The sequence below is a fragment of the Haliaeetus albicilla genome, chromosome 16, assembly GCF_947461875.1.
Source record: "Haliaeetus albicilla chromosome 16, bHalAlb1.1, whole genome shotgun sequence".
NCBI lineage: Eukaryota > Metazoa > Chordata > Aves > Accipitriformes > Accipitridae > Haliaeetus > Haliaeetus albicilla.
Genome location: NC_091498.1, coordinates 1,591,361 through 1,616,562, shown reverse-complemented (window position 1 = coordinate 1,616,562; position 25,202 = coordinate 1,591,361). Strand labels below are relative to the sequence as shown.

At 45.9% G+C, this 25,202-nt stretch overlaps 3 protein-coding genes across 7 annotated transcripts in view; all 3 read left to right on the top strand.

Moving 5' to 3' along the window:
• Positions 1-11,606, top strand: part of AGO3 (argonaute RISC catalytic component 3) — a 42,814-nt gene extending 31,208 nt beyond the window's left edge. The window contains exon 19 of the mRNA XM_069802888.1: positions 34-11,606. Within this exon, the coding sequence (XP_069658989.1) occupies positions 34-142 (109 nt within the window). The 3' untranslated portion in view covers positions 143-11,606. The remainder of the gene's footprint in view (positions 1-33) is intronic.
• Positions 11,607-12,055: 449 nt separating this feature from the next.
• On the top strand, positions 12,056-18,253 carry TEKT2 (tektin 2). Of its 5 annotated transcripts, none has more exons than XM_069802886.1 (10): positions 12,056-12,105; positions 13,005-13,176; positions 13,567-13,692; positions 14,320-14,525; positions 15,034-15,177; positions 15,738-15,852; positions 16,193-16,300; positions 16,738-16,881; positions 17,145-17,224; positions 17,813-18,253. In XM_069802886.1, exons 2-10 carry the CDS (start codon positions 13,021-13,023, stop codon positions 18,015-18,017), a joined length of 1,284 nt encoding a protein of 427 aa, XP_069658987.1. In that variant the 5' UTR covers positions 12,056-12,105; positions 13,005-13,020; the 3' UTR covers positions 18,018-18,253. The 5 variants fall into 5 exon arrangements, with proteins under 5 accessions (XP_069658987.1, XP_069658985.1, XP_069658986.1 ...); XM_069802884.1 differs by lacking the exon at positions 12,056-12,105 and adding an exon at positions 12,571-12,882; XM_069802885.1 differs by lacking the exon at positions 12,056-12,105 and adding an exon at positions 12,571-12,894.
• A 671-nt stretch (positions 18,254-18,924) lies between these two features.
• On the top strand, positions 18,925-24,571 carry ADPRS (ADP-ribosylserine hydrolase). Its single transcript, XM_069802883.1, has 6 exons — positions 18,925-19,171; positions 20,168-20,264; positions 21,114-21,321; positions 21,432-21,616; positions 21,708-21,808; positions 22,364-24,571. The coding sequence occupies exons 1-6, from the start codon at positions 18,934-18,936 to the stop codon at positions 22,654-22,656; spliced, it is 1,122 nt and encodes a 373-aa protein (XP_069658984.1). The 5' UTR covers positions 18,925-18,933; the 3' UTR covers positions 22,657-24,571.
• Positions 24,572-25,202: the final 631 nt, after the last annotated feature.

Sequence of the window (25,202 nt, the reverse complement as noted above, 5' to 3'; positions counted from 1 at the left end):
AGCCTTGCTTGTCGTCGTCTTGTTTTCTTGCAGTGCTGAAGGAAGCCATGTTTCAGGACAAAGCAATGGGAGAGATCCACAGGCCCTCGCGAAGGCTGTACAAATTCACCAAGACACCTTACGCACGATGTACTTCGCTTAAGTCAATAAAATGGGAGCATACTCACTGAAAGGAAGAACTGAAAAATTAAGCCACATACAATGTATGTTTTCAGTGGGGTTGGTTTATGGGGTGTGCCTCCGATCATGCTGAAGTTGACACTGTGCAGGGGCGAGAGGCTAACCCTTAAATTGACACAAGGAAGATTGTTTACTTCATCGAGGAACACAGCACTATTATGCAATACGAAACCAGCCAACCGCTTTTTTGGCGCAGAAGCACCGCCATCTTTTTTTTTTTAGTTTCTCGTAGTTTAACCCTCTTATGCCTTTACCTCAAGTTGCTCGGCAGCACAACTATCTTTGCAAAAAAAAAAAAAGTTAAAAAATTGATGGTGTAATTTCAAAAAAAAAAAAAAGCAAACCACCTTTATAGGAACAATCACAATGATTGTTTGGGGAGGGAAGTGTGCAAAAAAAAAAAATTAATTTAAGTTTTTTACCCCACTGCATTGAGGAATCTTTCTCTCAATATTGCCATCAAGCATTCGAATGTGAACATATCCAAGTACATTTGAATGTACAGCACTAGCTAGAAAAAATTGAGGAAGGGGAAGAAGTTTTGCACACTAATCCAATAATTTGAACATAATTTAGCCAACTGCTGCCTTTGTGTCTTTCTTCACAGCTTTGGAGTTCTCAGCTCCAATAGTTCCCTTTTAAAAAGCAAAGAAGCTAGTGGTATTACGTGCAGGCAGTAGTGATCCAAACTCTTCTTGCTCCCTGGTGAATTTACTAAAGCTGCTGTTTTACCTAGTCCAAAAGTTTCAATTATTTTCTATCTGGCAAGTCAAATATGTTGAAGCTTCACATGAGATCAGATGTCCCAAGTTTTATGGGATTACATATAGTAAACACCAGAACTGAAACTTTAGAGCTAAGGTCTTTTTGGAAAAAAGAAAAATGCTAGTTTACTTGCTGCCTCTCACACCTTAATGTGATTTCATATGTATGTGTTTTTGAAGTTTAGCTTCCTTTTGTTTCTTTTATATTTATTAGAGTAATAATAATGCTTTAATTTAATTATTACAGAACATATGGTCAACATCAACTTTTATTTTTTAGAAATGTAACCATGTTTATTTTTTAAAAACTGACAACTTGTTTTGCTATCTTTTAGTGCAATAAGCGTTCTAAAGAAAAACTGTGTCCATTGAGCTGTACTAAAGCAGTGTTTGTACCACTAACTGTGGAAGAATGGACACCTCCATGATTTTAAAAGGACAAAGTAAAAGCCTTAATTTTGAAAGGAAAGTTTTATAGTCAGAAGGAATCTTGAATTTTCCTTTTTTAAATCAAAAAATAGCAAAAATGCTTCTAGAATTCTGCAAGCTTTACTTGTCACTGCAGTGTTTTGATTTAACAAAGGAATTGGCCGTATTTTTGGCTTCGAAATGTGGAGGATATTTGAATTAAATGGAAGGGGTTTTTTATTAAGATCTAAGTTTTTACATGCTTAGTTAAATCTATTTGACATCAGTAAAATGTCTGGAATTAAAAGTTTTTAGGCTTTTTTCCTCTTTGATAATGACTTTCCTTTTAAAATTAAGTTATTGGTAACTTCATTTCACTTTGCAAATAAAGAGGGCTGGGATAGTTCTAACATGTTAAATCACTGAAATGTGAAACAAATTAATGGGACTCTTTCATTCCACTTTAAAGGTAAGACAATATTTAAGATGTCAGAGACGAGCATTTATTCAATGAGGGGACTGGGGAGTTTTGCACTTTGTAAACTCGTGAACTGCATTTTTGACTGTTTTTATTTGCACTGGTTCATAGTATATATACTGCAGATCGTTTGTATGGGCATTGCTGTTATCCCAGCCCTTCTGAACTCCACCTGCTCTCCACATGAAAACCAGTGGGTTGATATAAGTAGCTTATCTCCTGTCATTCTCACGAAATCCGCTGTTTGCCAATATACTGTATTTTGAGCCTAAAATCTGAGCCCATTTTGCTTCCACAGACGTGAATCTCCCCCATTTTTTCTGCCAGAAAACAAAGTACTGTATTTTGTGCATTTGTATATTGTATTGAAATGTATGTAGTGCTGTTCACAACACTGTCTCAAAGAGCTTTACTAAACCGTTAGTGTATATACATATTTTATCTCCCAATATCAAGGAAGATAATGTAAAAAGACTAACTTTGCAAAGCTAAAATTGCACTGGAAATAGTCGTGACAGTGGGCAGTTGGCTAGTGGCTTGGGGGTCCCTGTAGAGGAGGTGGGAGGGTGATGGAGGGAGACTCGGCAGACCCTGATGTGTCTGAGAGTCTCTGGGGTCCTGGGAGCCGCACGCCTTCGCCAGCTGCACCCATGGAGCCGGGACTGGCCCAGCCACGCTCTTTGACTTCTTAATGCACTTACCTTTCAGCGCCTTCAGATAAACCTGCTGCAGGGAGGTCAGTGTAACAAAATAATTTGAGCAAGATGGTTTCCGAATAAGTCTCTCAAATGTTTCTCTTCGTCTGTGACCTGACAGTTTTCTCTTAGAAGCATTCTAGCTAGCAGTTCTGTTTATAAAAGGTTCAGGTTAGGCTTTTTACAGAAAATTGTTTTAAAACAGAATTTTTTTGAAAAAAACTATTTTACAAAGACTTGTGGATTTCTGGCATTTCAATGAAAATTCCTTTTTAAAAGTCTTTTAATGTTCCTTTCAAAGATGCTGTATGCTTCTTATCCTGCCTGTACTCAGTGACTATGATTTGAGAAGCTTTTTTGCTTGCTACTTTCACCAAAAAAAAAAAATTAAAAGAAATTTCATTGGGAAAGTGAGTTAAATTACTTGTCGAGCTAGCATTTTACCTGGTTTTCATGTGAAGAGTATTTGGACGTTTTAATCTTTATTCTTGGTTTTGCAAATATCTACGTAAAGTGCCGATACTTATTTGTATTACGATATCAAGTTACTGGCGTTGTGAGGGCCACACATTTATGATGCTGTAGCTGCTATATTTATTTAAATGGAGATGGACAATTACTGCACTAAGGAATGAGGAGATAAGCAAGGAATCAAGGTTAGTTAGATATCTTGTTTTTTTCAAAAGAGAATTAATGGTGTGAAATATCAAGTGTAACAAAGGGTGCTGTCATTTTAACTGAGATTAAATAGCCAGATATTCCTCCTTTGTTTAAAAACATATATATTTTGATGTTTGCAGTTTGGGGGTGGGGGGTCGGGATAAATGGTACCTCATCTGTGGTGGCAGTTTCCAGTATATTTTCAGAGTATATGGATTTCTTTTATTTTTGTACCTGCTCTCCTTTAAAAAGAAAAAAAAATCTCAAATTTTATGTGCTGTTTGGGGAAATCTTGAGTGGCATACCAGATCCCCCTCTCTTGCTGGGAGCTGTCTGTATATAGTCCAAAGAGGGACATGGGCAAAGGCTGACAGTTCTACTTTGCAGACATACTGGCCTCGTTTTTATGCCTATCTAGAAAAACGGTTCCCGTCTCCTAAGACACTGTACCAGTTTAACTGCACCGAGACCTCACTTGTACTTAACAAGTGCCACTAATTGCTTCCGTGGTGGGAGCACGCACAAGGGCCCCCGGGCTGGACTGGGGAAGGAGCAGCCTTAGTGTATCGGCCGTACAGACCTGCAGCTGCAGCGCTGGTGCTGTGCCAACAGCGGGAACCGCTCCCCGGGGCTGGCGGCAGTGCTTCTCGTAACTTTTTTCTAGCAGAAAGCCTTGCCGAAACCTGCGATCTGGTGACTAGTAGATCCAGATTTGGAGACAAGTAGAGCGTTTTGTAGTTGAGGCGTTCAACTCGCAACATCTGCTAACAGAATGACTGACTCCACTGTAAGTAGCTTTTTTCCTTTGTAGGACACTTCAGCTGTGGCCATTTTACTCAGGATTGCTGTGTTACTGCTCAGTGTGTAATCTGGTTAAACGCATCCAAAAGTTATTTTTATAGGGTTCATTCTGGCATCCTTTTGGAAGTTTGTTTGGCCACAGAAATGGTTTTCAGGAGTAAAATGGGTTTCTGAAAGTTGTCAGTCAAATTATTTCAAGATGCTATTGGTCCTAAACTGTTTTCACTTCTTCATGTGCAAATTTTTGTCCTATAAAATGCTCAACATAAGATACCAGATAGTCATCTTCTGTACAAATTCCAGCTATGAATACTAGTTTTCTACTAGTCTTGAAGTCCGCTCTGGTGAAATTCCAAGCTCAGCCTACACTTAAAAAAGCTTGAGGCCTTTTTTTAATACTTTCTTCATATCTTGTCCTCTTTTGGTATTTTTCCCCGTTTTGTGAACTGAGGGTTTAGAACCTTACTCGAAGCACTTTTATAACCAAGGAATCAAAAGCTCGGATTATGTACATTGAAACTAAATTCAGTTTTTGGAGATTGTTATTTCTAAATGGCCATCTTAGTCTCTGGTCACGCCAGGCAGATACTCTGTCCCTTTCAGTGCTGTGGAGTTTTGTGGCTGCTACTGGCAGGTTGATTGCATCTAGTGAAAAAATCTGTAGGGATGTCAAAGGGCAAGATTGCTGTCTGTCTTTTCTACCCAAAGATGGTACTTTAGATTGATACTGGGTGTTAGGATATCACTTTTGTTTCGGCACATGTTTAAATAAAACCTCACTTTAGCCAGTTCACTCATCGTTTTTTTGTAAACCTGAAAAGATAATGGTTAGAGCTTGAGCTAATTGATGCTTTCTGCTAGTAGAAGATTTTGTACTTTCTGTAGTTGAGGTATGAACGAGATGGGTACAGGATGCTACATTTTACCTCCCTAGCAGAGTCTCAAGAATCCCGATCCCTATAACACTAAAACAAAACCAAATTGTTGTCCCTGAGTAGGCAAAGGTGCATATGGAGGGGAAGGAATTGCAAGGGAGAGGCTTGCGAAGGAAAATACCGAAGCATCAGTTTTATAGAAACAAGGGTGTTGATGGAGAGACTCCATCCACTTTCCATCCCACGTGCCCTGGCCTTTTCAAATCTTGTCTGAGGTACCCCCTCACCTAACACGGGTAGTTAACATAGGGTCCTTTTAAAACAAATCAGTTCCACTGTTTAAAACTTGGAGTGATTTTATTTTTTTTAAGCAAGACAGTCCTCAGAAAGTGCCTTTTTAGAAGATGGTGCTGTAGATTTTTATTTTCCAGTTGTACATGGCTGAAAATTTAAGATAAATTATTGAAAATGCCAAGTGTTTGATGGTATCTTTCAGGTACTTTCAAGCATCAGCTTCTCTGAGTCAGGACCAAGAATAACCAGGAAGGTGTTTTCATTCGGAGGGAGAGGCATTGAGGAGCGATCACCAAATTCAGCTGGCAGGCTAGAATCGGTTTTGATTTAGTCAATGCAATTTACCTCTTCACATTGAGGGGGTGGGGGGGCGGGGGTGGGGGGGTGTAGAAGTGACAGCATGGGACTCTTGGGGCGATGTAGTTAGTGCTGAAAGGGAATCCATAGCTATTGAAGGATGTCGTCTCTTAGATGTAGCAGGCTCCCAAAGATGAAGTAGACAAACGGAAAGCTGTCTGAAGACTTACAAGATGGTCAGTCCTGCTGTGAGCAGACCTCACGTGGCTTATGTGTTTAAAGGAGTGATGTGCATGTATCAGTGGGACTTGTAATTCCTAGCTGGGAGTTTTGATACTCTGGATGGGGAGCAGCTTGGTGGGGTGGGGGATGCTGCCCCACTCAGATGGTTGAAGAGGGTGTGGGTCCATAGTGAGTTTGGTGAGCATTCCTCCGGTCAGGAAAAGCTGTAGACTAGACTATTAAACACTGCACCTCAGTAACCTTGTAATGCTGCATAAAGTAATAATAATAGCAAAGTTCTGCTTTGATTACACTGTAATGTGCTTGCACATGCCTGCAAAAAATACACTTAACTTTCATTTTTGTAATGGTCTTAATAGCAGTTATCAGACTTTTTTCTTTTATGACGAACCTTGTCCTTTATTGTGGTGTTTCCATATATTTATTGGTAATCTGTGTGCAGCTCATAGGTCTGTGTGTCTGGTCCGTATGTTGCTTTTGACGCTTATTTTTAGGTGGGAGAAGTTTCTGAATGTTCTGTTTTTCTTCTCCAAAGTCAGCTTAACTAGTCGTGTTTGAGAGGAGACTGAATGAAACAGCTTGATAGACAGACTACTTTAATTGGTACCTTATTTCTTTTAAAACTAAAATTACTTTGTGTTTGTTTTATTACTGTTCATACTGTATTGGGCATTTAAGATGTAGAATAACTTGATGTCAGTCAGGATATTTTTGAGTATCAGGAGCTTAAGCGCAAAACTCCCACTTTAATTGCAAGTGGTATCTTCGCAGTAATATGTTCGTGTCTGGACTTTTTCTAGGAATAAGCAGAGCTTTTTGACATCTATTAATTTGGACACGATCAACGAAATATTTAGGGTACACAGTCCCAGCGTGGGGCAGTGACCCTTGTTTGGAGTTGCCCACACCTCTTTGTTGAAAGGGATGCTGCCAGATGAATGCGCAATATAGCACTCCCGCTTATGCTACCCACAGAGACTATGAATCAAGTACCTTTTGCTGTGTAGATTTCTTCTGATTCAACTTAGAGAAATGAACTGATGTTTCTTGTAGTTTGTTACCAACTTTCTTGTCTTATTACAGCACCCAATGCCACTTTGTTGGTATTTAAGCTTGCAATGATGATAAATTATTTTATATTCCAAATTTCTTAACGTTGTTAGGCTAGGATTTAGAAAGCATTTTTTCAGTCTAAATTCTGAGCCAAAACTGTGTCTTCTGTCCCTTTTAGTAGTAGGCGTTTTTATCTTTTAGACTAAAACGGGCCAAAAATCTTGCACCATCAGCTTGTTTGCAGCAATACTCTCCATCTCTTCCCTTGCCTATCAACCAGTTTATTTTCTATCTACATTTAGCTAATACTGAAGCTGTTGAAATTTAGAAGGAAGTTGCTGCCTCTTCTTTCTATCAAAAGAAATTAAATGGACTTGCATCTGACGATGCAGGTTTGTGTTGGGCACAGATCTCTTCCTAGAAGTCTTGCCTTGGTGATGATGAACTGTAGCACACATGGGTTTAATTACAGTAGAAATGTTCTGTATGTTTCTGTTGCATTCATTGGAGGGTGCATGATGTTTTAAAGTATCCGATTTAAATACAAGCTAACAAACAGCTGAAGATGTAGACACTATTAAAATACTTCAAATTAAAAAAAAAAAACAAACCAAACAACAAACAATACCAAAAAAACCCAACAACCTAGTGCACATGGATAGTTTTAATTCATCCTCCTTCCTGGCAAAGTTTGAGACTGAGGATTTGCTGTAATTGATGCTACTCATAGTAAATCGTGCTGGGATTAATCCTAAAACTGAACTGACTCAGCTATATGTTTTATGAAGAGGAGAAGTGGTAGTGGTGACTGTGCTATTAAGCCAACAGAAAGCTCTAAAAAAATGCAAGGAGGAAACTTGTCTTCATATTGAAAAAACTGAATATACTGAAAAAAGCTCATGCTGCTAGAGCCTTGTGAACCTGTATATTTGCATCCACAGTTTACCCAAAAAGACCCCACATGACTACTTCAAAAACTAACACGTGAGGGGAAAAGCATTTTCCCGTATTTTTTAAGAGTGCCTGTTCACCTCCTAAAAGGACTGTGCTGAGATGCAGGTGGGTGGCAGTGCCTGTAACAGCTGTATAGTTAAATCAAACTGTGTTTTGTGTCTAAACGTTGAAGCTACCTTACTTGGTCGAAACAGATAAAAGTTCCAGTAGATCGGTGCTATTAGAAACAACGGAGCCAAGGGGTTTTGTGAGCAATATCCGACCCCTCCATAAAACATAGATGCTCTGATAGATTTCTGGTTGCAGTTTTCATGCAGTTCACACTGAAGTGTGCCTGGCTACCAAGAAAAACAGCAGCAGGCAGTTGTAGAGTTTATTTTGCTGTAGCACTACAGTTGCTCTGCTCTTAGCTCTTACCTACCTCCCTGTTCCCTTACGCAGGATCACTCTCCCTCCGCTGCCTATATAGAGTTAGCTGCGTTGAGGATGCTGTAGCCGTGTGGAAGGTAAATCAGCTGTGGATGTGGGGGGCGGTGGTAGTGCAATGGTGATGAAAGCAACTGCCTGTAGAAATAAAGGACTGGGTAGGAGTTGGGTGGATGTCAGGTAAGCTGTGGTCAGCTCAAGCCCTTCAGGGAGATTGATGGGAACATCAAACATTAGCTTAGGTGTCCTGAACGGTTTGTGTCAGACTTGAACTCGCTGAGAGCAAGCATGTGCCTTTTTCTGATCAAGAACAGAGGTGGAAAAACTTGTGTTTGCATTGGTAGGATGGTTAGTATTTTTCTAGCACTGTTTTTAAAGCTTGAAGTCCTTGGTCAGAATGGAGTTGGTTTTGCGTTGAATTACTTAATCGAAGTGAGCCCTGAATTATTTGTGAATTAGAACTACCCAGAGAGGAGAAGCTTTTAAAATAAGTGGTTTCTGGAAAGTAATGTCATCAAATAAACATAATTCCTGGTAGACTTGCAATTTTTAAAATAAAATTTAACCTTGATATGTTTCTCTGTCTAATGAGAATCATTAATTCTGCCTTTATTTGAATGTTGCCTGTCCAGTAATGTCTTCACTCTTTACTGTGCTCCTAGAGCTTTCCATACACTCCATTGCTTCTTCCCCCCACCCCCGTTTGGTGGCTGTAAGGACATGAAGAATGTTGTCCAGTGAATGTCAGGGAGCAGTGCAGAGGTCTGATTAAGTGGGAACGTGGAGGTGAGGATTAAACATCACAGATAATTCTTCAAGAACCAGTTTGCCAGCAGCTGAGGGTAGTGATGTCTGCGTAGAAAATCGTATGGTCTCTTGGGTATGGAAAGAGTTAGCAAAGTGGTACGAGGGGAGAAAAGATCCCCCATCCTCTGGTATCGAGGTACTAGTAGAGGGAAGGCTGTTGTAGACTGTATGCTGTGCAGAAGTAAGCACCTGTGTCCTTAGATGCTACTTTGGGCTTAAAGCTGTTAAAAAGGCGGATTTTCAGACCAAAATGGAAGAGCTTTTCAAATAGGTTATATTTTATGCAGCTTTGAGATATTGATGAGTTATCCAGCCAGGAACTCTGGTATCAAAGCTGGCTCTGAAATGGGTTCCCTCTCTGACCTCGGGTAAACGATTCTGCCTCATTTTTCACCCTATCTAGAAAATGTTCATAATGATTCACATCGCCTTACGAGAGCTAGCTATTAGCTGTTCTGAGGAGGAATCATGTTGTGGAAGTGCTAACTTCTTGATACAAACCTGTGCACCTTCTTGCAAGTTTGCATCTGCAATTCATACGGTTCTGTTTGGAGTCCGTCTCGGACGTGAGCCTGTGCTCTTTACTTCTCATCACAGCTCTGCCCGAGGAAGGCCATTGGGATTAGTCCCATGATGTTTACCTGTTGCTTTCTTTTAAGGTAATCCAGTTGTTGTAAAACAGACTGTCAGAGGGCAAGTTTATTTAAATGAAAGGGGTTTTTTTCATTGCAGAGAATTATATAGGTCTTTCAAGCACATTTGGCAGTTGGAAAATTAATACCTACTGTAATACTATCTAGCAACACAGAAAAATATGACTATATGTTGAGTTTAGGGCTATGCTAGCCCATAAATCACAGGTCCACAACCCACTTAAGTACAGGTGTGCAAAAATTAGCTATTAAAATAGTTACTAATAAACTTTAATTATGCTTACACTTGCAAATCTCTTGAATATATTCAAAACCAGTTTCTTTGATAGAAAATCCATGTCTTGCCGGTTAGTGTTCACTCAGACATAATAGCAAAGTAATACCCGCTGGAGCAATGCTAGATTTAAAGGACCTTTTGAAGTTTTTGAACCTGATGGTGTGCCAGCAAAGTGGAAACTTGAGTAGTGCTCTTTAACTGGTGAGGAAAATTGAATGCCAAAAAAACTCAGTGAGAGGAAGACTGCTAGAGATGAAGTTTGTCTTCTGACTTCTGGCAACTTTGCAGTGAAGAATGGCTTCTTTTGGGTACTCGGTTTTGTACATCACTTTCCTCCTGTGGCTATAGTTTTTAGTTTTCTTTGGACTTGGATTTCTATTCTTCAGCAAAATGTTCTCATTTCTGCAGTTTTCAGTGTTGAATCTAGCCTTGAGACAACTTAATGTTGTTTTCCTGTAGGAAAAACCTGCTTCTAGAACGTTGCATTTTGTGTCTGTTTTGCAGGCAGTTTTGAAAAGCTAACCTCAGCACAGCAATAGAGTTGGCAGAACGAGGTTTTGATCTCAAATGTTGATTTTACAGGCTCGTTGCCCAGCCCCTACTGCCATGACCAGCGACACTGGTGTACAGATCCTGCGTTTCACAGGTTAGGAGACGCACTTTGGGCTCACAGGGTACAGATCCTCCTGTCTGTTATGTTCTTGTTTCTTCCCTTGGTCTAAGCAGTTAAGCTTCCCCAGGTCACCTATTGGTGGATAAATAGTGTTGTTGCTTGTCGTGGGGAAAAACTAGGCTGTTTACGTGGCCTGGAGGTGTCTGATCATAGATAAGAACATTGTCTATCAGCCGGTTATTACTTTAAAGCTTTTACGGTAATTGGTAGCATTCAGTTATGAGCCAATATGGGTATTAAAGTATCTTCAGGAGAAGGTGGCTCAGGTGGCATAGTGTGTGCCATAAACATTGCTAGTGATCCGAGCTGTATTTGTTTAGGAGACCGCTGGAAGCAATGTTGTGCATATAAATTTTGCATATTTAATACCGTATGTTTAAATTAAAAAAAAAATTGTGCTGTTTGGGATTTCTTTTCAGAATAAAATTCTAATAAACCAGTCCGGTGGATTGAGATTCCCTTCCATGTGTATGTCTTGCTCTTTCTCTTATGCTGGTAACTGCTCCCCTCTCGTTCTGGTGTTACCATTGCTTGAGCAGGAACTTGAATGTGTTCCCACCGTGAAGGTACTGGGGGTTTTCAAAGCAAAAGGGAATTGTTTCAAGAATAAAGTAGAGCTGTGACTTGAGACGTTGCACAAATAGATTGTAGATGGATGGCAGACAAACTGGTAAAAAGCCTTTATTTTTACTTAACCATCTTGACCATGTGTGCCTATTTGTATTGCGGATGTGGGCTGCAACCGTGTGGGGTGGGAGGGAAACCATGTGTCGGTGTGTTTTGAGATGTACTTGCTAAGCAGAAGCGGTGTCTCTGCCCATTCTCCCTTTCCAGACAAATTGTTCTTGCCAAAATTTTCTACCTGTTGCAAGAGTTGCTTTCTTTCCAGCACAGTAAAATGTCAACTTCTTTCACTGTTCCTTCCCTCTCGTAGGCATCTGTAACCTCTGTACGACTGTGTATAGTACACACAACAGTCATCAGATCTCTACTGGCTTTAGATACCATCAAGCTGGATGTATTGTAAACGAACCGTATTCATTTGAAAAATAAATTTTTTTGAAATGCGTATGTGATGCTTTTTTTTTTCGTAATGCTTGCATCATTTTAACTTAGTCCCACTCCCGCAGGAGTGGATGGAGGTGGAGGTGTTGATCCGAGCTGTGGTGGCACCTGGGGATGGATGTACCAGGCGGGGAGGGCTCCCGCACCTTTGCCAGGGAACGATTTCGGCCTTTTCCCTTCGCTCTGCCTGCTTGGCTTGATTCCTTTTTTTTTTTTCTTTTTTTTTTTTCTTTTTTTTGAGATTTTTAGTAACGCCACCACCACCACCTGCCTTTGCTGTCGCTCTGCGCCAGCCTGCGCTCTCCCCTCCCCTCCGAACTGCGATAAGGAGACAAGCCGGCTCGGTCACCCACTCGTGGGGGTGTCCACGGGGGGGTGGTCGAGTTGGGGTGAGGTTGGGGAGGGGTGCAGGGGGAGGGAGAGCCCCGCCCCCCCCCGCCGCCTCGCAACGGGCCCGCGCGTGCCTGGCAACCGGCCCGGCGGTGGGAACGGCCCCGAGGTGGTGAGGGGAACGGGACCGGGACCGGGACCGGGAGGGAGCGGGACCGGGACCCGGTCGGGGAGGGTCTGTGCCCCGAGGGAGGAGCTGGGCCACCCCGCTCGGGGCTGCCTGCGCCCGGCCAGGGGGGTGAGGGCTGCTCCGAGCCAGGGGCTGAGCCCCTTCCCTGTGAGTGTGCGTCCCCCGTTCCCTTTCCACCGGGGGGGGTCGGGAATTCTCCGTGGCTCTGCAGCCCCAAGTCCGGCCTGCGGGCCTGCCTTCCCTCGAGGAGTTCCCCGGCTTCTCTTCCCCAGCGGCCTTTGGCGCAGGCGGCTGCGCTCAAGGAGCTCCGACCCCAAGAGGACTGGGGGGCCGGCGGGGGGGTACCTGGTCTGTCTGCCCCAGAACTCCGCCTGACTGGGGGGTTTTGGGGAGCTGCGGTCTGCTCGGGAGCTGCTCTGGGTCCTGTTGAGCGGTCTCTGGATGTGCCTGGGTAGCAAGGAAGATGGCTGCAAACTATACTGTTCCAGCAAAGCCTTTGAGTCCCCTGGGATGGCAACCCTGGGCTGAGCCTATGCAGCTGTAACAAAAGCAGTATCAGTAATGTAATCAGCTGTTTTGTCCAAGCTCAATAAATACCACATGGGAGACAGTGCTGTGAGTGGCTCCTTGTCTCTCTGCAAACAGCACCGTTCTCCGGGGACAGACAGGCGGACAGGGTTTTCTTCCCGGCCCAGGGGCAGAGGGTGGCTCCGATCGCCTGCCCTTCCCTGGCTGCGCCGACATGCGTGCCTGCATTAGGTGAGATGCCAGGTTAGAGCTTGCTGCTGCCTTCGTCTTGAAGAGCTTTCTGGTTTGTGGATGCATCTCCGTTTCTAGTGTATTTCCATGAATAAACACAAAAATCTTCTGCTCCCTTTTAGTCACCTGTTTAGCGAGATGACCACACTGAGTGTAAAGCCAGGACAGCGGTTCACCTTGCCGGACTGGCACACCAACTCCCATCTCATCTCAGCTGATGCTGAACGCCAGCGTTCTGCTTCCCACCAAGTCCGGCAGGAAGCCCGAGCCCTCCGCAACGAAACCAACAACCAGGTGGGCCTTCTGGCAGCTTGGCTGCTCCTGGGTTTGTCAGAATAGCGGGCTAAGGAGTATGGGAGAGTGTCTGGATCTGGCTGTACGCACAAGGGAATAGGAAAAGACTTTACCTTTACAGAACCTGCTAAGTATGTGCATTTACTTCCTCTAAATCCATGTGCGATGATGCATGCATACTGTCATGAAATCCCTGGATGTGATTCTTGTGTCTGTTGCAACTTGAATTGTTTTCTGTGCTCTCCATTTGTGTAGATGACTATTAGATGAAATGGCAACGTGATGTACTCCTCTGAGGGGTCAGTCAATCCTGAAAACAGGGAAAGGCTTCAGCAAGAGTCACAATTGCAATTTAAAAAAAAAGTAATGGCGCTTCTCCTCTAATTCCAGACGAAATGGGATGAGCATGACAACCAAACCCGCCTGGCTGAACGTATCAGCAGCGTGAACAGATGGAAAGAGACCCTGGACAAATGCCTTGCAGACATAGATGCGGAAATCGATGCCTTAGCCAAAGTATGTTGGGAAGACAGATGGCTGGAAATCAACTTACGCTCTCAACATGGGATGTTAAATAATTGAGGCTTGTCTTCTGAAATGGGCGAGCCCATATGGAGTTCAAGGGGGGCTTATCACAGGTATACTGAGATCCATACCTGATGAAATGACTTCCTGGAAAGCAAACCACTGTGGTCTTGGCTGAGCCAAGCCATTTTATGGAGCTGTGTGTTGCACGCTCGTGTTTGGGTGCGTTTTGTTGTTTTGTGGGGGGGGGTTTTGTTTGGTTTTTTTAAAGCTCTGAAGGATAACAAGAAATATGTTAACACCATCAAAAATGTTTGATTTTAAATAGAGAACAGCAGTGGGACATCTTTCTGATTCTTTTAGTTCTAAACCCAGAGGCTGCTGCTCCTGGAGTCATTAGCCCCCAACAAGGTGTGATTCCCAATGCAAATAGCAGATGTAGAGGACTAATGCATTTGGCTCTTGCAATTTTCATTCCAGACTTGCTAAAAGGTTTCAGAACTACAAAAACAGGCAGTGTGAGGCCCTCTTGAGAAGGGTATCCGTGGTTTCCCCTTCCTTTCTTCCTCCCATCCCTGAAGGAGACCCCACACACACTCAGCTGGCTGCTTCTTCCAGGTGAAGGAAGCAGCAGAACGTGCCCTCCAGGCAAAGAACTTGCCCTTGGATGTGTCCATCGAGTGCCTGACGCTCCGTGAGAGCCGCCGCGCCATTGATGTGGTGAGGGACCCTGTGGAGGAGGAGCTGCACAAGGAAGTGAAGGTGATAGACAAAGCCAAGAGACAGCTGCAGCAGAGAGTGAACGAAGCCTTCGAACAGCTCTGGTGAGGCGAATGACACAGCTTTTGACTGGACTCTACCCTCCTTGCTTGGCCCCAGCAGTTTAATGTGCTTCTAATGCCATGCTGATGATTGTTGTCAAGGTCTATGGGGTTGGGAGTTTGTAGGGGAGAGCATGTCAAGGGAGACTTTATAAGCATCCGTGGAAAATTTTGGCCCGGGCAGATACCTTGTGCCACCTGCCTTGGTTCACGAATGAGTGACCAGGAGTGGTTAAAGCTCCCAGGCCCTAATCCCTTGTGGATCACTGCCCTGCTGCAGGAGGGCAGGCAGCTCAGTTCACTGGTGTGATGCCAGAACAGGGCATGGGGGAGCCAGGCAGGCAGTAAAGCAGGTGTGCTGCTTTATCAAGTTGGGCCCAGTTCACTGGGAGGCCAGGAGCTCATCGCTCATTTTAAAAAGATGACTGAGATGGTGATGAAAGCTTTGGAAGTGGTGAGCTGCCTCTCCCCTCTGCGTGCTCACCACTGACTCCAACCCTGCTTTCTGCAGCCTCTTACAGGAAGCTCGCCAGCAGCTGAGCTGTGACCACCGGTGCAAGATGGAAGCATTGGAAATAGATCGTGTGTGCTTATCCCTCAACGTAAACTCTCCCAACATCTCCTTCAAGGTCAACCCAACACGAGTCCCAGATGGGTAAGGAAAAAGCCTGCCCTTGTGTGGCCAAATCTGTGCTGGTGCTTGAAAGAGCCCTGGGATGCTTTTTTTTTCCATGCTATACCCTGGCTCGATGGGTGCAGTTTTGGAGAGAGCTCAGAACAGAAGTTGGATTCTGGGATTATTGTGGCTCTTGAGTTGTGAAGCCACAGGCTTTTGGGAGTTATCTGAATTGTCACCGTAAAACCAGAGAAGCTAGCTGCCCTGCCTCCCTTGTGCTTGGCTAAAGGTGACAGTAAGCAGCGTGGTATCAGCCTTTGGCACAGCTTATGGGGGAGCTGCTGCACATTTTCACTTGCTTGGCATTTCATAGCATGGTTTGGCTGTGTCCCCGGTTTGAGCAGATGTTGGGCTCAGTGCAGGAGCCATGAGGTAGCAATCTCCAGCTGGTGCAGTAAGGAGATCAGACAGGATGTGACCTCCAGAAATCCTGAATCATTTTGTACTCCACAAAGCCTTCTTGGCCTGCAGCAGGTGGTTCCTTCTGAACTGTCTTGCAAACATTCAACTTATTTTCATAACTGCTGATTTGTTCGCAGATCAACTGCACCTGATGAGTGGGAACAGAATAGCCAATGCAACAAGGAGCGTGCTGAGGCAGAAATGAAAGCTTCAACTGAGCTCCGAGAAGCAACAGTGCTTGCCATCGCACAGGTAAATTAGTCCCTTGGCTGTGAATCGGTCGTGCAGAAGTTCTGGATTCAGTGTGGGAGCATGGGCTGGCACGTGCTGTGGCCAGGGGAAGGGAGTCTTTGAAAAGACGGCATTGGCCCACGGGCCTCTCTGAGAGCAGCTGCCCTCCTGGTTTAAAGGAGGAGCTGGATTATGCTGCAGAGCTTGCAGCAGTCTCAGCAACGTGGAAGACACATACCTGTCCATCGCAGCTGCCAGAACCCAGATGGTTTTGCTCATGGGCTTGTCCCAACCTCACAGGCAGTATCTGGGAGGGAGACACCTTCCAGAAGTGTGTGACTGGAGCCTGTTCTCTCTTCAGACAAACAACGAGCTGGAGGCTCAGCGTGTAGCTACAGAGTTTGCCTTGCGCAAGAGGATTAGAGACCTGGAAAGAGCCTATGATGAACTGAAATGGCAGGAGCAGAATGTAAATGTTGCTTCTTTGGTTATCGACCACAACCTTGGGTGGGAATTGAATCCAAAAGGCTCTTTGTTATGTGGAAGGCTACTTGGCCTAAGCATGGTTTCCACATGAGAGCTGTTAAGTGGCGAATGTATGATCCCTGCAACATCTTATCTCTTTCTGCTAGCACAGTTGCTGCTCTGCCATTTCTCAGCAGCAGTGCCAGATATTGGCCTTTTCATTTCACCCCTGGTCTCAGCTGCTGTGGCCATAAAACACCAGCAGCACCATGCCTGGACCGTGTGAAAAGCCCGATCTATGGCAGAGGGGTTCAGTACTCAGAAGCCCACCAGCCCTTGTTTAAAATCCATTCCCAGCACAGTAAAAGCCAAGGATGCATGGGGGCTGTTTTCTGGTTTGTATCCCTGCCTGTCCCTCATGATATATCTCTTTATCCTTAGTCCTTGGAGGAAATTGCTGAGATGGAGGAGGACATCCGACGCTTGGAGGAAGATCTTCGGAGGAAAACACAAGATCTGAAAGTGGCACACACCCGCCTGGAGATCCGCACGTATCGGCCCAATATGGAGCTCTGTCGGGATCAGGTACCAGCCTTGCCCGGCACGCTCCCTGCCAGGAGGGACTGGGGGGAACTGTCTGGTATGGGGGCTGCCGTGGGTCCAGAAAACATGGATGCATTTTGGAGAAAACTACAGAGGGGCTGAGCAGTGGATCCTACAGTCACCTAGCAAAGCAAGGAAATAAATGTCATAGCTGTGCTAGAAGGGGAATGAGAGAACCGCAGCCTTTGTAGAACAACGCTTCAGCCCTGTTAACTGCTGTCACCTTCTCCCTGCCTGCCTTGCAGGTCCAGTACGGGCTAACAGACGAGGTTCACCAGCTGGAGGGAACGATCCGTGCGCTCAAACAGAAGCTAGCAGAGTCACAGTAAGTCTCCTGCTCTCTGGGGCAGAGCAGTGGCTCAACATTGCCCATGTGAGGGACATGGCTCTGTGCAGCCCTGGACCTGGCACACTTCCAGAAGCTGCATTTTGGAGCTCGTGTCTGTTCAGGAGTGGAAATAGTTTTGGGGCTTGGTGGGGAGCTGGACAGGTGGGCAGCAGGGTGCAGGCAAGGCACCAGAGGTCTGCGTGGTGGGAGGGTGAATGAGGTTCCCATGGTCCCTGCTTGACTGTGACTTCAACCGGGCACAGACAGTTCTAAAAGAGAAAAAAGAAAATGGGTGAAAAGTAAAGGAAGAAATAGAAGTGCTGCTCTGGGCTGGCATGGGTTGCCAGGGTGCACACCTTTGCGCTGCACGCCAGGAGCAGCACGAGGGCTTGCTGTTCACAGACCCAAATGATGCTGCTGCTGCTGTGCGCCGAGAGATACCTGATGCATTCATTCTTTGCACAAAGGCAAATGCTGCACAGGTATTTCTGCTGCCAGAAAGTGGAAAGCAGGGTGTTTCCTGTCCAACTTGGGAAGTGAATGCAGTGCTTGAACCCAACTCCTCTCACTTCTGCTTGTTCCCAGGGATGCCTTGGACGCTCTTTACAGACAACTTCACCACATTCAGACAGACACTGGCTACAAAGCCAGTTCCCTGGTGCTGGACAACAAGTGCATGGACAGCCGGAGAAAGCTCGTGGTCCCTGCCGAGAAATTTGTGCCAGAGGCTGACACTTTCAACAGGACCACGAACCGCGCTCTGAAGAACGGGCAGCTGGAGTTGGCTTAGTGCGCTGGGGAGTGTTGTGCAACAAGCCACGCCGAGGAGAAAGCTACTAGTGACTCAGTTCCTTAGCAAGGAAAGCGGACATCTGTGTTGTGTTAGGATAATGGAATTCTCCTCCCTCCTCCTTGTCTGTTATATAACTGTCTGTCCCCTTCTATGATGTTTATAGCCTCTTGCACTCCAAGGAGCGTTATGAACAATAAAGAGTCTGTCCCCAAGAGCAGTTGTCATCCGACAGAGTTGGCAGCGTTTCGTGGTGATTGAATCCGTCTGGGCTCTTTGGTGTTTTAAGTCCTTTAAAGTACAAGGCAGCGCTCTGAAAAGGGACTGTGTAATGGTGGCTGCAGGCCAGATCTGCTCTGGAGGCGGGGGGGTAATACTCAAATCTGCTCGCTTTAATGATTAAAGTAAAGTTTGGGTTGGGATTTCCCCTTGCCTGCTGGCGGCGCGGAGCTAAGGCAGCTACAAAAGCGAGAGCTGGAGTCCCTTCTGGCTCTTTGTGGCGACGGGACTTGTTAAAATTAAATTGCAGCGCTTGCGTTCTGCCGTCAGGTTATTGTTTTTATTCCGGGCATGCTCCCAGGACCGCACGTTCTCCCTGAGGGGAGTAGATCTCCTCACAAGCCAGACTGTTGCACATGCGACGAGACCAGAACTTGGCCTGCTCTTCTTCCCCGAGGTTGGGGGATGATGTTCGGTAACCTCCCCGGCTCCTGGCTCTCGGATTAAATAAGAAATTGAGGGGAAAAAAATCGACAGTTTCCCTTCCGGGAAGTAGGGAAATAAGGCAGCGGCCTCCCAGCACCTTTTTCCCGCCCTGCGCCGCCGCCGCTCTCCTCCGGGCCGCCAGGGGGCGCTGTCCGCGGCTTTCCGCGGACAGCGCCCCCTGGCGGCCCGGGGGAGAGCGGCGGCGGCGAAGATGGCGGCGGCGGCGGGTTCGGGTTCAGGGACGGGGCGGGCGGCGGCTGCGCGGCCTCGGCCGGGACCCGCCCGGTTCCGGGGCTGTTTGGCCGGGGCGTTGTTGGGTGATTGTTTGGGCGCCGTTTTCGAAGGCAGGAGCGTCGTGAAGCTCTCCGACCTACTACGTTTCCTCCGAGGCCTGGAACCGACGTCCGGGCCGCCCGAGGAGGGGGAGCAGGCCGGCAGCGCCCGCAGAGGTGGGCGGAAACACCGGGAGAGGGATGGGGGTCGGCCCCCGGAGCACATCCCCTTCCCCGGACCCACAGAATCGGGCCCCGCCCCTAACACCCCCGGGATCGGGCTTTGGGGTGCCTGTCTTCGCCCCCCCCCCCCCACCGCACCCCCAGGCCCACCGCCCCCCCGAAACGTGGGTGCCCCTAGTCCTGCCCCTGGGGGACAGCGAGGGACACCTCCCCTGGGACCCCCACGGCTGCCCCCCCACTCTGGCGTGTGCCCCTGTGCTGTGGGGTTTGGCTTTCCCCACACCCCCCCCGCGGGGCGAGGATGACTTTGCTGAAGCAGTGCCCAGGTTCTGCCCCCCCCGGGCAGTTCCTGGTTCCTTGTGCACATGGCTGGTGTGGAGGGACCTGTGGTTTGCTGTGTTCGAGTGAAGCCGGGGGTGTGGAGTGTGCTGGGAACTGGGTTATCGCAGTGCGGGGGTGTCAGCAAGGGACAGGTGTACCAAAACCAGAGAAGGAGTAGAGTAAGAGAAGCACAAGAGCAGTTATTTAACTCTTAACAAACCATGATGGATTTGTGTTGGGGTTCTGAGCTGTGCAGCAAGCCCTGTAAACCCTTCCAGTAGGATCTTAAAGGCATTTGATTCTGTTGCAGCCTTGTCCAGAAACAAAACTGCGCTTTCTCTTCTCTGCTTGTCAGTGTACACTGTAGACTCCGTGAGAAAGAGACTTGTCTCACTTGTCTGTGTGCACCTCTGGATATCAAACACTTTCTCTTGGCTCTTATTAATCTTGAAATGCATTCTGTCTGATTTCTTGCTGTGGATGCATCTCTCTTGCTCTGTGTCTTACTCTGATGACTGTGGCTAGTGACAAGCTCACAGTGCTGGGGAACTTCTGGTAATGCATGCAGATAATTAGGCCTTGGAGAGTAGGGAAGTGGTGACAGTGGAGCAGTACAGGAGGAGAGTTTGTCCCTGGACGGTCACATTATGTTTTGGCCTTCTGTTTTAGAAACGCTTTCGTACACTGACGACACGGCCATGAGCAGGTCGGTGGTGCAGTCCCTGCTAGCCAAGCGAGAGTTTGATGAAGTGGATATGGCCAAGAGGTAAGGACTGCAGCCAGCTTCGGAGGCTTGGGTGTTGGCATTTACTAGCGAAGGCAAAACTTTCTTAACGTTAAGCAGTCACTGTAATTTTCTGTGAAAGGGGACAGGGGCTATGGCAAAGTCATCGTCAGTTTGTGGGGGAAAAAAAATCAGAAAAGCGATGGCTAATCGTGTAATTTATTGTGTGTTTTGCACTGTCCTGGAACATGCAGTACTGTTAGCTTTAGCGTGGGTTCAGAGCCTGCTTTAAAATGAAGCAGGATGGGACATGCTGTACTGTAGCCGTGTGTGTGTATATTCACCTTTGTGGAAGATAATGCTTAGACATTTCAGAAGCATTTCCTTTCATGTTTATTTGTTGCTATTTACGTTGGTACTTCCCTTAATTTAGTTAGTGAATATTAGCGAGGTCAGCTTCAGTTTGTTTATGATCTATTTCCCTTTTGAATCCACAGCCCTGGTAGCATTTGGTTCCACTTAAGGGAGAGCATTTATTTGTTTAGAAAACTCTTCCATTGAACTTGAACAAAAGACTTTCTTTGTGGTTATGACCCACGGAAATGTTTCCAGTTTGCTCCTATTTCAAGGCAAAGTTGAGAGGGAAACAAGTGGGTTGTGAAAGGTGATGTTTGTACACCCTTTCCTCCTTTCACACCAATTTTTGGGAATATGATTTTTTCCCTACAGAACTGACTCGTTTCAACCCTGACTGTCACTGAATTACCCATGTGTTATTAATTCACTTTATCGGGTGGCTTTATACAACCTCTTTACAAACTTCAGTAACAGACCAAATACCCCGTGTATTTTTTCTCACCTGCGTAACTGCTGCTCTCTTGCCCACGCCAGGTTTGCTGAGGAGTACAAGAAGGAACCCAACAGGGGCTATGGGATGGCTGTTGTCAATGTCTTCAAGAAGCTCCTGAGCCCCAAGTGCAATGATGTGTTTGAACCAGCAAGAGCCCAGTTTAACGGGAAAGGCTCCTATGGCAATGGCGGTGCCATGAGGGTGGCAGGCATCTCACTCATGTATTCTGATGTCCAGGATGTTAAGAAGGTACCGTTCCTGGCTCCTTTGGGCACCTCGGCTCTGGGAACCCCTGCTGTCAGGCGGCTCCCACCGTGATCTCTCAGGTAGGTTTGCTCACGATGTGTTTTCATTTGCAGTTTGCGAAGCTGAGCGCTGAGTTAACCCATGCCAATTCCCTGGGCTACAACGGGGCCATCCTGCAGGCCCTGGCCGTGCATCTTGCCCTGCAGGGAGAACTCAGCAAGGAGACCTTCCTGGAGCAGCTCATTAGCCACATGGAAGATGTAGAGGCAGACGATAAGTCTCTTACTGATGCCCGAGCGTAAGTGGCTGTGAGGGGCACTAACTCTGCTCTGTACAGTTTATTCTGGTTCTTTACATTCTCTCTTCTTCATTGTACTCTTTGTTTCCAGACTGGGATTTGAGGATTTACCATTTTCAAGGCGTCTAAAGAAAATAAAGGAATTTTTGGAGCTCAGCAGTGTTCCCAAAGCAGATGTATTGTTTGAATTAGGTAAGTACCTTTCTTACTACAAGTATTAGGAAAGAGCTGGAAGCAAGACTAACTCAGCAAGGCTGCTTGATGTGTCCTCCCCTCGATTGCCACTTTGGCCTCTGCTGCCTGTCAGGCACAGAACATGCTGGAAAAGCTGCCTGTGCTCACCAGTCAGTAATTCTCCGAGTCTTGACCCAGTGATTCCATCTCTGTATTGGTGGGGAAAAAAATGTTTTGCTTAGAAAACCTTATCATGAATAACATTTCTTATTATTCTAAAATCTCTTGTCTTCATGGCTATCAGATCTTCATATTGGATGGGAACAGGTAAATGCGTATCACCAAACTATACTGGTGTAGCTGGGAGTTGGTCTCCAGGATGTGAGTAGTACCAGGGAACTGCGGGGAGATTTCTGAGGTGCAGACTTTGGCACCTTGTCATGATAAAATCAATGACACTGGTATTGAAAGTAACTGGCAATAGGAAGTTGCAGTTAGAAGGGAAAAGGTACTTCTGTGGGAAGGAAGACACAAGTGTTCTGCAGCACTGAAGATGATTGGTTTTGTTAACAGGCAATGGCATTGCTGCTTTGCGGTCTGTCCCTACTGCAATTTACTCCTTCTTGCGCTGTATGGAAGCTGACCCAGATATTCCTGATCACTACAGCAACCTGCAGAGGACCATCATCTACTGTATCTCTCTGGGTGGAGACACAGACACCATTGCTACCATGGCAGGAGCCATTGCAGGGGCTTATTATGGGGAGGAACAGATATCCCCAAGTTGGGAGCAGAGCTGTGAAGCTTTTCAAGAGACACAGAAGCTGGCAAATAGCTTGTATGAACTGTACTGCCAGCGGCTCTGAGCTCCAAGGGGAGCCTGTTTTTGGAAGGCGAAGTGGGTGGTCACCTCTGCTTTTCTGGTCAGAAATCTGGTGGTGGATCCACGCCATCTGCAGATGCCAGTGAGCCTCCACGTGAGAAAGATGCCTGCTGCTGTGAGCTGAGAGCTGGAAGCACGAGCTGGTTTGGAAGAGAGGGGACACACCCTTCGGTTGTGTTTCAGCTGGGAAGTGGCTGCATGTGGCACCTTGGACAGTGGGTGCATCTCCTCTGAAGTGTACAGGAGCATCTAGTTTTTCATAAGATTTCTGCTTCTTGCTTTGTCCACCATTATGCCATTTTGTCATTACAGTTACTAGATGGGTGTCTGAATCCACTAACCTTCTTGCTGTTTCCTCTACTCCTTTGTTTCAGTTGTTAGTGGTCTGTCCCACAGTGGCTTTGATAGGCTCCACACCCCTCTTAAAACACCAGCTCACACTCAGCTGACCAGCTAAGGGATGTAGATGGGAGTCATCAGAGAGGCACATCCCTGGAGAGCCTGGAGGGTGTCCTGCGTGGTGGCACAGGTTACCACCTGTGTTGTGGAGTGAAGATGCTGGAGGGTAGACCTCCCAGGGAGGTTTGCTTCCTTCAAAGCAGAATGAAAAGTGCCAAGAGATTGGAGAAGGGATTTCTTTGCATTGCTAGTGGCATTGTGAGAAATGCCTTTGGTGCATGCGGACAGAATCCCAGTTGGCTCATTGTTACTGCTGGAAGAGGGTATAACTAATTACTGCTCCTTTGGTGTCCTTTGCTCTGCAATCCGCCTGGCACTGTCCTAATCTATTGCATTTTGTGTTCCCTTACATAGCTGGCTTTCACGTTGCTGCAGCTACTCTAGCTACTCCTTTGTTCCTAATCCGTGCATCCTGCATTTATAATGCTGTCCTGTTTATGTCCAGAACTCCAAGTGAGGTTGCTGTTTACATCTGTGGGTGGAGATAGTTGTGAAACCTAGTGTTACACAAGGATTGAATTCTTGGTTCTGCTGCAGTCAGTGACAAAAATGACTTCAGTAGGAAGCAGGAGTTACTTCTCACAGCCTTAAAACTCTGTACTTGGTAAGAATGATCTGAAAATAAAGGGAAAGGTAGGTTAATTGGGGGACAGTTTGTCAGAGTTTGAAAGAATTTGTGCATTTGAAGCTGGTACTGGTGGCCAAGAATATTCTAGCAAAGCTATGTTGTTCCAAAGTTTCACCTTTAAAACCTTTGCCCAGTGGAGCTGGTCAAAGAGGGAGTAACAGCTTGGGTATGGCATGTCTGAAAAGGGTTGAAAGCTTTTTAATTTTGGAAACAAAAAGAAAGAGGCAAGCAGTCATTGTATGGAAATGTTTATAAATTTGAATGTGACAGTGTAATTCTGTATTATTTCTCTAGTATTTCTTGTGACACCAGGAAGTGACCGTTCTGCTCAAACAGAGCTCACTCCCTGTTAGTATCGGCACATGGTCGTTGTGTGTGTCAGGCTGCATGCACATGTGGAAAATCTGGCTGCGATGGGTCCTTCCAGTTTTTCCTGTAGTCTGCTTCCTTCAAGTCCCAGTCTTCTGTGTGATGCTTTAATGGGTTTTCCTTGTATAAATGAATTCTTGTCCTGAGAATATGTGGAATTTTGGTCTATTGTATATTTATGTACTATGCTGCAGATGTAAAATGTCAGGTTTTTCACATTATTCTGCCAGAGGTGTGAACATATTCACAGAATTATTTAAAAGAAGATATTTTCCTTTTAAAGCAGGTTTATAATTTTAAATGTTTGGAACTCACGAAGAGCAGAAGAGCTCCTGTTTAAAAAATATAGCTCATTTTAGGCCAGAATTTAAATGTGTACTAAAGCCTTTTGCTCTGACTTCCTCAGAAAGAAATAAAATCACTTAGCTATCTTTGTTAATTAGCCACTGCTCCCGTCTTTTCATTCAAGTCATGAAGTTGTGCTTCCATACTAAATGACAAGAGGAGTCATATGAAAACCTCTGGGCTATTTCTCCCTACCCCATACTTCGCTTTGAAACTCAACCTGAAACTACTTTGTCATGGGTTCTTGAAATCTTTCTGTAGAAAGCAAAATGGAAGTTGTTTGGCACTGGTTAGGACATCTTTGGTGTAGCCAAGACTCGTGCTTCCTTTGGGGTGAGTTTTAGCACTGGAAATCTGCTGCGAAGACTACTTTCAGGTGGCTGCTCTTGCCAGTGAGCAGTAAGGGGCAGCTGAAGTTTGTAAGAGCCCAGGAGTAGTGGTTCTGGTTAACAGCAGGGCGAGTCAGAAGCATCGGTCAGGCACATTAGGTTCACTGGAGAGGCCCTTCTCCTTTGCAGGCTGTGTTTGCAGCGAGGAGCAGTGCGTGGAAGGAGTTCAGCTGCTGGAGTCCAGCGTGCGATGATCATGCAGAGACCACGGAGCGTGCTGGGTGCCCCCGCGACTTGCAGCAGGAGAATCACTTGTTCTTCATCAGCAGCTTTTGAAGGAGTCTGCCCACATGGCAACCAGGCTTCTCTGGAAGCATTTCACCTGTAACAAGTAACATC

Excerpts from the sequence above, each read along its gene's own strand:
- TEKT2 (XM_009924257.2), top strand. The coding sequence starts at position 12,970 with ATGAATAAACACAAAAATCTTCTGCTCCCTTTTAGTCACCTGTTTAGC. Across the intron at positions 15,853-16,192 it reads CAGTGCTTGCCATCGCACAG|ACAAACAACGAGCTGGAGGC; the intron begins GTAAATTAGTCC and ends TTCTCTCTTCAG. Across the intron at positions 16,882-17,144 it reads TGGAGCTCTGTCGGGATCAG|GTCCAGTACGGGCTAACAGA; the intron begins GTACCAGCCTTG and ends CCTGCCTTGCAG.
- ADPRS (XM_069802883.1), top strand. The coding sequence starts at position 18,934 with ATGGCGGCGGCGGCGGGTTCGGGTTCAGGGACGGGGCGGGCGGCGGCT. Across the intron at positions 19,172-20,167 it reads GGCCGGCAGCGCCCGCAGAG|AAACGCTTTCGTACACTGAC; the intron begins GTGGGCGGAAAC and ends CTTCTGTTTTAG. Across the intron at positions 20,265-21,113 it reads GAAGTGGATATGGCCAAGAG|GTTTGCTGAGGAGTACAAGA; the intron begins GTAAGGACTGCA and ends TGCCCACGCCAG.